Source organism: Mauremys mutica, chromosome 3 (genome assembly GCF_020497125.1).
Source record: "Mauremys mutica isolate MM-2020 ecotype Southern chromosome 3, ASM2049712v1, whole genome shotgun sequence".
Lineage (NCBI taxonomy): Eukaryota > Metazoa > Chordata > Testudines > Geoemydidae > Mauremys > Mauremys mutica.
The window spans coordinates 160908471-160918135 of NC_059074.1; the positions used below are offsets into that span (position 1 = coordinate 160908471).

Sequence of the window (9665 nt, forward strand, 5' to 3'; positions counted from 1 at the left end):
AAAGTCCCCCAAATGTTTAAAAAGCCACCTTTCAGGCCTATATCATCATAAGAAAGCCAAAAACAGAGGCAGAATATTGACACACACACCCCCGCTGCCTCCTTTGTAGATCCCTTTCCAAAACTCAGCTGGTCCTTTTCCTATTTCCTTTTATCACAGTCACTTCTCCACAGTGCTGGCTCCAGCTTTGGATTCATTCAGGACTAGCAAACAAACACCTCTCTGCTGTCTTGTTTTCAGCTTCAGAAAAAAATTCAAATCTCAAGTTAGCTAGCAGTTATGTTTGTGAAGAATCACTCGTTTTTGAGGTTATTTGATGCAGAGAGTCTGCAAAGAGCCTGGGAAAATAGCTTTGAGAGATGTCAATTGCCCCATTTTTTTTGAGGGAGGTGTTAACTCAGATGCCAAAGAATGATAATGTAAATCCACTTTGTTTTCCAATTCATTCCTCTTGTGAGAAGGGAGGATCATCGATTGGTAAAATTTACTATGAGTTAAGTCTCATTTTGATTCCCCAAATGGATGGCCCTTGGAAATTATCACCATTCTCCATCCCCCAGTTAGAACGAGCCAAACAAAAAGAACCTAGAAGAGCACATGGGTAGAATTAAGCCATACCAAGGGGGAGCCAAGGTCAGGGAGTTCAGACATCACACACAATCAAATTGTGAATACCTACACAATCTACTGTGAGGGGCTTCTCCTTTTGGTGATTCACATGGGCGGAACTTGTTTTATGGGCAGAGCTTGGAGCTATCCACCATTGTTTTATTTCCAATTCAACTCTTGGATGTGTTCAACTCCTTGAGCTGTAGCATGCCCTCCAAAGTAAAACATCATGGAAGTTGGGTAAAGAATGTGAAAACATACAATATAGACATGGCAGTCACACAACGGCATGCCTTCCAAAAACACACACCTCTCAGGTGGAGCAATGGGTGTGGGTACAAAACAGGCACAGGAGATGGAAGAGCAGAGGTACCAAAACCAAATAGTCTCTGTGTGTCTGCTACATAAGGACAACTATCCTTTTCCACCATGGTCAACTTGGTCGGTTACATTGCCTTCTTCCTGAAAGGGTACAACACCACCTGTCCAAGAGGCCATGCCTACGAGACAGTCTCATTTTAACAAACCATTCCATACCCCCAAACTTACTTTGCTCCTCCAGTAGGCCATCTCCAGTAAGCAACTGATTTGTCTAGGTTCACTGTATTTAGGTAACAGCATGAAAGGCCCTTACCAACATCTAGGTATAACCACAGACTGCTCTGGTGATCCTGTATGCATGTGGTGTCACTTCAGAGCCCCTCCGACCTCACCACAGGACGGTTGGCATTGTTTTGTTCATGACGTATGAACATGCTCCATCTCACTCAAACTCATGCTGCACCGAGGCCAGAACTTTTACAATGCTGCCTTTTCAGATTATAAACACGCCAGGGCCTGATTAGCAGAGGTGCTCGGCATGCACAGCTGACTACAGTGGGAGTCATGTGCCCCTTTGCACTCCTGAAAATTAGGCTCCATGCCACTGAACCAATTTTTCCATGTGTTGGGGGTTTGCTGACTTGGCATTCTGTACCCTGCTTTTTCATTCTGTGCTATGCTAGCACTGGGAGCCCCAGGCCCTTAGACTGACTTTACGTTGAAAGAAGGAGGGAGAGGGGAGCATTGGTTGAGAAATATAGATAAGTGACAGCAATTGGCAGCCTAAGCAAGAAATGAACTAGTTGATTTCAAGGAGGAAAAGCAGCCTTGACATGAATCACTGACAAGTTAATGGCAACGATATCAGCTGTTTATTGTCTCTCTCTCTCGATTTGTTGTTTGATTGTTGGGTTTTGGTCTGTTTTAGAGGCATCATTTAGCATGAGTTTCTCTTGCCAATAAGCCTCAACCTTCCCCTCCCCTCCCCCAAGCCCACCACTAAAAACTAGATCTCGAGACCCACTTTGAAAATGCACTGATAGAATCATAGAATATCAGGGTTGGAGGGGACCTCAGGAGGACATCTAGACCAATCCCCTGCTCAGAGCAGGACCAATCCCCAACTAAATCAACAAGCCTATTCCATAGAAGCTGCACCAGGCAAAGGGAGGCCATAGTTCAGTAGACAAGAGAACACAGTTACCATCAGGCAGAGCAATTTACAAGCTAAAGTTCATATTTACCTTTGTGGAAAGTCCCTGGTGATAACAGGCTAGAGTCTATGAGTTACCCATTAGCAAGCAGCTATTATATTATGGCATAAGAACTGCTGGCTGGGTATGGAATCAAAACCTGAGCCATATATCCCTCTTGCTATTTCCTCCCCCACCCAAAGAATCAGTCATTTCTCAGAAGGAAGCAAATGCAGAGCTGTAAAACAACAAAACAAAACAAGGGAGTGAGATTAAGCCAAACACATTTGGTGGCTTGTGTGAAGTGAGGATTGTGGGTCTGAGTGCAGCTCTGAGTGGACAAGAGTTCACATTGCAAAAAACACCATCACAACAGATACCCACTTGCAGCCTTGTTGGAAGTTTGAGCTGACACATCAAGGACAATATGGTCCTTCACCACTTACCTATCATCTCTCATCCGCAGTGATGGTTTCTCCAGGGCAGGGCGGAGGCCTGTTAATAAGCAATGTGGGGAAGCTTGCACTGCAGCTGCCTATGCCGTACTTGTTTTGTGAATAAAAAAACTTCCTTTCATTTGTGCACTTAACAATAACATTCACAAAAGCAAAGGGAGCATTTTTATTTTTATTTACAGTTCTTCATTTTTCTGATCACCATTCAGAGAAACACAATCTGGCTTCTTAAGCGAGGGAATTCCAGTTCATTCATAATAAGGCAAAGAGAACACGCCAACAAGATTTAGTTAAAAGAATAGCAGAAAAGCACAATTTAGAACTCCAAATATTGCTAAGGAAAATGCTTGATCTCATGTCAATAACGGTTCAGATATGTTTCCCTCAAAGTGTGATGCTAGGAGATCTCCATCCAAATTTCTTAGCCCAGCCAGCTGAAAGTTTCATTTTGATATGGCATCGCTACAGCTTTCACACAATGAAATGAATACAGAGTTAGTAGAATTCTATGGGCCTCATATGTGCCAGGAGTGTTTTTTCCAAAGTCTTGCGATATTTGGTATTTTTCTTAAAGCCCCAGCTCCCAGAGTCAAGTGATTACACAAAATTCTCAGCTTTCATTTTTTTAAAAAGTAATTTGCTAGCCCTCACAATTGCAGAGAAAAGCTTGGCAACATGATTAGAGGGAACCCTAAAGGCTCAAAAATCAGAAAGCAAACTACACATATATATATATATTCTTCAAATCTTGTGATTTTTAAGCAAATCTTGTGGTTTTGCAGGGCCCAAGGCATGATTTCTCAATGTCTGGAATTGGCAATACTGAGGTAGTAAAGCCTACCATGTCTCAGGCCTGGTATCTGAACATATTGATTGTAGCTGTCACTAACAAAGCATTAAAATACACAGGCAAATCAAAGGCTGGGAGGCTACCTTTTCCTGATACCTTTACTATCTCTATTTCCTTACATTAGTTTGACTTTTCCTCCTCATAACCAGCATCAAATCCCCACTACTTCTCGCGCCTTATTCCCCTTCCTGTTTTTCCACTCATACATCTCTCCCTCTTCTACTTGCTTTCCCTTCCCCTTTGCTCCTTTTCACACATAGCCTCAGGCTTGAGTAAATTAATTCATTTAGAATTACAAACTTTGGCTCAATTACTCTATGATTATTTCCTTGGGTTTGTACATTCTTTCACTGGATCTGATTTTAATAGCTGAAAAGCACTTGAGATGTTTGCATGAAAGGCACTGGAGAAATGCGATTGTTCCAGAATTAAATACTCTGTCACGTCAGCATCTTCATTTGTTGTTGTTGAAAAGAATTTTCAGATGCAGGTCACAGCAGCAGATCTAATGCTAGGAAAGTACAAATCACCGTACTCCTCTATGAAAGCTCATTTTTTCTTCCTTTATGAGACAGGCAGAGCCACTCTAGCGGACCAAGGAGGCTACTGATGCTGCTACTCCAAAGGGTGCTGCATATGCAGTTGCTAATCCTTGCAGGCCAATCACCAAGTAGCGACATCCTTTCTGGAGAGCTTTGCCAACATTCTATTTTTAGGGAAGAAGAGGGCGGGAGAGAGAGAGAGAGAACAGAAAATAACATCAAATTAAACAGTTTGGGGAGCTCAAATAAAGAGCATCCATTTTATATGTCCTTCCACAACCTCAAAATATGAACAGACCCACCATCTTCTTAGGGCTTGTCCACAGGGAAAAGTTTTACCTGTCAGACCAGCATAATTCAACTGTTATACCAGTATAAATTGCCATGTGGACACACTTACTTTGCAGCAAGAATGGATTTTTTTGTGTATTTTTAAACACCCTCCAAAGTAACGTAAGCTAAACTGAAAAAAGGCATCATTCGTGAAACAGGGTTATATCAGTGTAACTATATAGGTTTAAGCTCACGCCTTAGCTTATACCAGTAGAGCTTTCCCAGGCAGACAAGCCTTACGTGTGTTATAAAGACTATTAGATTGCTTGCATTTAAGGAGGACACTAGCTGGTTAAAATTGGGGTGAATGTTTAATGGAAATGTACACAAACATTTCAACTCTTTTTGTCAACATTTCAAATTTTGACCATCTCTGTTTCAATATATATCTATAAAAAACTCACACATTTTTTTACAGCATTGCCGGAAACCCAAGATATAGTATTCAAATTGAAAATATGAATCTAATTTTCCTTTCAGTATTGATACTATTGACTTACATTTGGCATTTCTCATGATTGGACAGTTAAACAGCCTGGGCCAGCGCTTTCTTATTTATAGTTAGCTTCTAGTCAAATTTACTTTCAGGCCCTCAGGGACTAGCACAAGACTGCAATGTTTGCATTGCACATGCTGCAGGTGAACGTTTATCTGTTTAAAACAAAATTGGTGGAATCCAACCCATTTCTATTATTGAAGTAGCTTTCTCTAAAATTGAATTACAGCACCTGAAAGACCAGATGAGATCAGACAATGTCCCTTCCTGGGCCAAACTCTGCAGTCCTCACTCCCACGAAACCCTATACAAGTTTTAATAGCGTTAGGGTGGCCAGATTGAGAGGCAGCACAGACCAGTGGGTAGGGCAGCAGATTGGAAGGCAGGAGGCCTGGGTTCTTTTCCCAGCCCAGCCATGGATCTGCTGTTACTCCTCCTCTGTTTCCTTCCTGTCTTTTGTGTGCCTCATCTACATTTAAGAGTTTGCCAGTTTAACTATATGGGTATCATTAAACAAGCCAAACCTTTCCCCTGTAATTGCAGTTATTGGTCTAAAAGTGCTTATGCCCATTCCCAGAACTGCCATAAGATACACTGGGATAAAAACTTTTATACCACTACTACTACTGTGTCTATACTAGGGCTTTTACTGACATAGCTGTGTCTGCCACAAAAACAAAAAAAAGAACCCCTAACCAATATAATTATGCTGGTAAACTTTTATGTGTAGACTAAGGCCTAGTCTATACTAGAGAATTAGGTCAGTGTAACTACATCACTCAGGGGTATGAAACATCAACACCTGTTCCCCTGAGTGACGCAGTGAAACCGAGCTCATCCCCCGGATAGACAGCACTAGGTCAATAGGAGAACCTAGCTACGGTCTCTAGGGGACCGATACGAGAACCCCTCCCGTCAGCATAGATAGAGTCCTCACTGAAGAGCTATAGTGGTGCAGCCGCGCCACAGTCGCATTTTAAGTGCATACGAGCCCTAAGCCCTAGACCAGGGATGGGCAACTGGCCGCCACTTCCACATCATTTATTTGGCTCGCTCATAGGTGGCCGGTGAAAAGGAGGAGGCTGAGCTGAGGTATGGCCATGGCTGACCCAGTTAGCACCCCCGAGACCCAAATCTGAGTACCAGGCACAAATTAAATGGACAACACTGAGTTACCAAAATTATTCAAGAGGAATGTTACTTTCAGAATAGGAGTGATTTTTGACGTAAATGATGATAGTTGCCAAAGTAAAAAATTGTTACTTTTCCCCCTCAAAATTTGTGTGCAATTTTCAGGGACACCTTGACTCTAAACTGATCGTTTTACAGATATATGGAATCTTATTATACTTTTTTTTGTTGCTGCTGGAAAAGAAAAAAATCCACCCCCTAATACTTGTAGTTAATTAGAATGATGTCAAAATAAGAATGCTAGAGAAATGCAGCACAAAGAAATGTAAAGTATCCCTCACATGGATTAGCTTAGTGCCATTTCCAGACTGAAATGATAGATTTTCTATCCTTTGATCTAAGTGAGAGTCAGTTCCATTCCTTCTCTAATGGGACTGGTTTCTTCTGAACAACAAAGAAAGTCAGCAGGCTGCTTCCTTAGATTTAACTAATGAATTGTCTTTCAAGCAGACATTTCTCTTTCCTATGAATGGCAGCAGTGTATTTCTAGTAAGCCTCAAAATATCTGTGTGAGAGATATTCAGGGATGTTTTTAAGTTAATTTTAAGTGTGATTTTACATACCTAAGAAAGCTGTTGGACAATTACTATTAGTTACTATATTGATCTGAGAACTCACCACTTTAGCACAAGTTTACTTTTCAGTGCAAAGGCAGGGTTGCAGCCGTAGGATATTAAGTGTATCTTTTTAGCAGTCCGTGATTCACCTCCCAAGGATAATGGAGGTTAGTGCCTTTAAGACTTATACTTACAACTTTCTGATGTTACAATAAGAAGTTTGAGGAAATAATTGTCAGTTATTTCCCTTACCCTCTCCCTGAAATCCCTGCAGGGTTGTTCACTGCATGGTGTTGTGGTCAGGGCACAGGACTAGGTGTCAGGGCACTGGGAGTCTACTCCCAACTCTGCTACTTATTTCTGGAATAACCTTGAGCATGTCACTTAATTTCCCCATCTGTAAAATGGGGTAACAACTCACAGGAGCTCAATGAGGTGCAATGTTCCAGAAATTCTTGGCAACCCTCTAAAAAAGGGTCTCCTACGGCTGCACTTCTAAGTGACTTCTAGTGCTCGCTGTAGTCTAATTTCCCCCTCTTGCTCATCTATCTATGGCTCCCATCAGCACTATGTCTGAACCCTTCACATACATCAATCAAGCCTTACAGCACCTTTGCGCAGTAGGGAAGTATTGCCCTATTTTACAGAGGGGGAAATGAGACAGAGACAGACAGTGTGACTTTCCCAAGGCCACACAGGAAGTCTGTGCTACAGCAAGGAAGCGAAGGCAGATCTCCCCATCATCCTTCACCACAGGACCATTCCTCCTCCAGTTTTATTTCCGGAAACTAGCAGTGACCTCCCTGGCAGGGCAGTTATACTTGCGTTTGCATTTAGGGTTTGTCTGGTGTATTCATTCCTTTTTTTAGCACCATCTCTCAGCTTGCATTCCCCTTTCTTTGGATTTTTTAATACAGTTTTTGTGACATTTCAATTTACTAGCACATGATGCCAGTGATTGACTATTTAAAAGCATCTTACAAGTTAATTTTCCTTTGTCCCTCAGATTAACAGAGGAGTCTGAGTGAGAGAAGAGGAGCCTGGCTCTTCACCATTAAAGGAGGGGGCAACAGAGGAAGACTGTGAGCTTTAAAGTCTGCACCTCCAGTGTCAGGCTACAAGCTGGGAGTTGTCACATCTAGTGACACTGGAGCATGACAGATCCTGCAGCACATTCTTTCTTTGAAGCAGCATTGCACAGCAGAGAGGGCGCAGAGAAGAAAGTTGAAGGGCTAGAAGAATGCTGTAGTCTCCCACCTCCTCGCTCCTCTAACACATAGAGGAGGAAGCTGTCCTGCCCCACTAATAGGACTCAACACAAGCACCACTGCCACAAGTAGAGCAGAAAAATCAGGGCCATGTCTTACTGCACACATTAAAAACGGGACCTAGAAGGGAGGAAAGTGGGATGGGGAGACAGTGTTTAGGTTCTAGTCCAGGCTCTGCTACGATTCTCTGTATGACCTTGTGTGAATGGCAACCTGCAGGTGCCTCGGTTTACCTGTGAGTGAAATGGGCACTGACACACCCCACAAGAATGCGGCGAGGTTGCGTTCAGTAATGTTTGCAGAACCTCTCACGGAAAGGCGCGGGAGGAATGCAAAGGATCCACAGTGCTTAAGGTTTCCCGTGCAGTTTCTGGAGCATAACTGAAAGTCAAGTCCTGAAACGGATATTAGGTGGGGAAACACCCCCATTAGCCCAGGCCGAGCCACCAGCAGAGCCCGGTGCTAAGAGGAGCCTGGAGGAAAGGCAGACGATGCATTTAAAACAGAGTTAAATCCGCGGAGCGTCCGCTACACTAAACACAGCGACAGCGGCAGAGCGCGGGGTGCAGGGTCCGGGCTGGTCAGTGTCAGACGCGGGGATCATTCCAGGGGCCTCTGGCCCGGCTGGAGCGAGCTCGTAACGCCTTCCTGGCTCGCCCTCCGCCTGGCCAGGCAGCAGAGCCCGAGCCCGCGGTGCTCAGCACCCAGGGCCATGGGGCGCCCCTGCCTTGCTCTGGGCGCGCTGATCGCTAGCCGGCGGCTCGCCCCAGCGGAGGGGGGGGGGCGGTTTCCCCGCCGGGCTGACTGCAGCCTCCGGCCAGCTCCGAGCACACGGACTCGGGGGCCAGCGAGCAGCCGCGTGCCCAAGGCCCAGCCCGGGACTCCCAGGCGAAGCAGCGTGGGGCCGGGGAGCCGCCCCGGGCGCGGCCTTTGTTAGCGAGCCCGGCTGGGCTGGGCAGCGCCGGGGCTGGGCAGCCGGCCCCTTACCTTGCTGTACTTCCTCAGCTTCCTCTTGCACTTGCTCCGGCCTCCCGAGCCCTCCTGGCGCAGCGGCTCGTACTTGTCCGGCAGGAGGGCGAAGCGCACTTTCTTGGCGCGGCAGGGCTCCTCTGCCCGGCTCCCGGGGGCTCCCAGGCTCTCCTCCTCCTGCGGCTGCCTCTCCAGGATGGCGATCTTGTCCTCGCCGGGCCCCGCGTGGGAGAACTTGGCTTTCACCCTCCCACCCAGCCTGGCCCCCACGGTCATGGTGCCGCCACTCGCGCCCGGGGTGGGCCGGCTGGCTCAGAGTCAGGCTGGCTGCACCTCTGAGCCCTTCCTGCTTCCCAGGCACAGGACGGGACTTCCCAGGGGCCTGGCAAGGGAGAGCAACAGGTGGAGCTAAAGCGAAACACGTTTACATCCCAGACTGGATTAGAACCTCCCCTGCCCACAGGCCGGCAGAGACAAGGCAAGTCACGGCAGCCTCGGTGCCATCCTGCTCCTGCAGGGCGCGTGGGCTTTGATCCCTGCCCCTCCCCGGCCCACTAGAAATTAGAGCCAAAGGGGGTTTGGTGAGTGTTTGACATAATCCCTTACTGAACCTGTAGAAAGCTTCCCCGGTTACCCCCAGCTTTCTAAACCCATCGGAAGTGCTAGGGCCCGTGGCAGGGGGCACGCTCCTTCCGCCCCTTAGGATTGAAGGAGACACTAGCATCCATGCTCACATCTGGCTTTTCTAGAAACATCAGCCCTGCCCTCCAAACGCTGGTCAAGGCTGGTCTAAAGTTTTCCATAGTGTTCTGCAAGCCCCCAGACTCAACTGGGCTTTGCTTCCGGCCCAGTGCAGAGAACACAAGCTCTAGCAGCTCTGA

General features: G+C 46.0%; 1 protein-coding gene across 1 annotated transcript; it reads right to left on the bottom strand.

The window, feature by feature from the left end:
• Window positions 1-2730: 2730 nt before the first annotated feature.
• On the bottom strand, window positions 2731-9178 carry C3H1orf115 (chromosome 3 C1orf115 homolog). The gene is made up of 2 exons (XM_045012074.1): window positions 8803-9178; window positions 2731-4134 (listed from the first exon to the last, which is right to left on the bottom strand). Exons 1-2 carry the CDS (start codon window positions 9058-9060, stop codon window positions 4015-4017), a joined length of 378 nt encoding a protein of 125 aa, XP_044868009.1. The 5' UTR covers window positions 9061-9178; the 3' UTR covers window positions 2731-4014.
• Window positions 9179-9665: the final 487 nt, after the last annotated feature.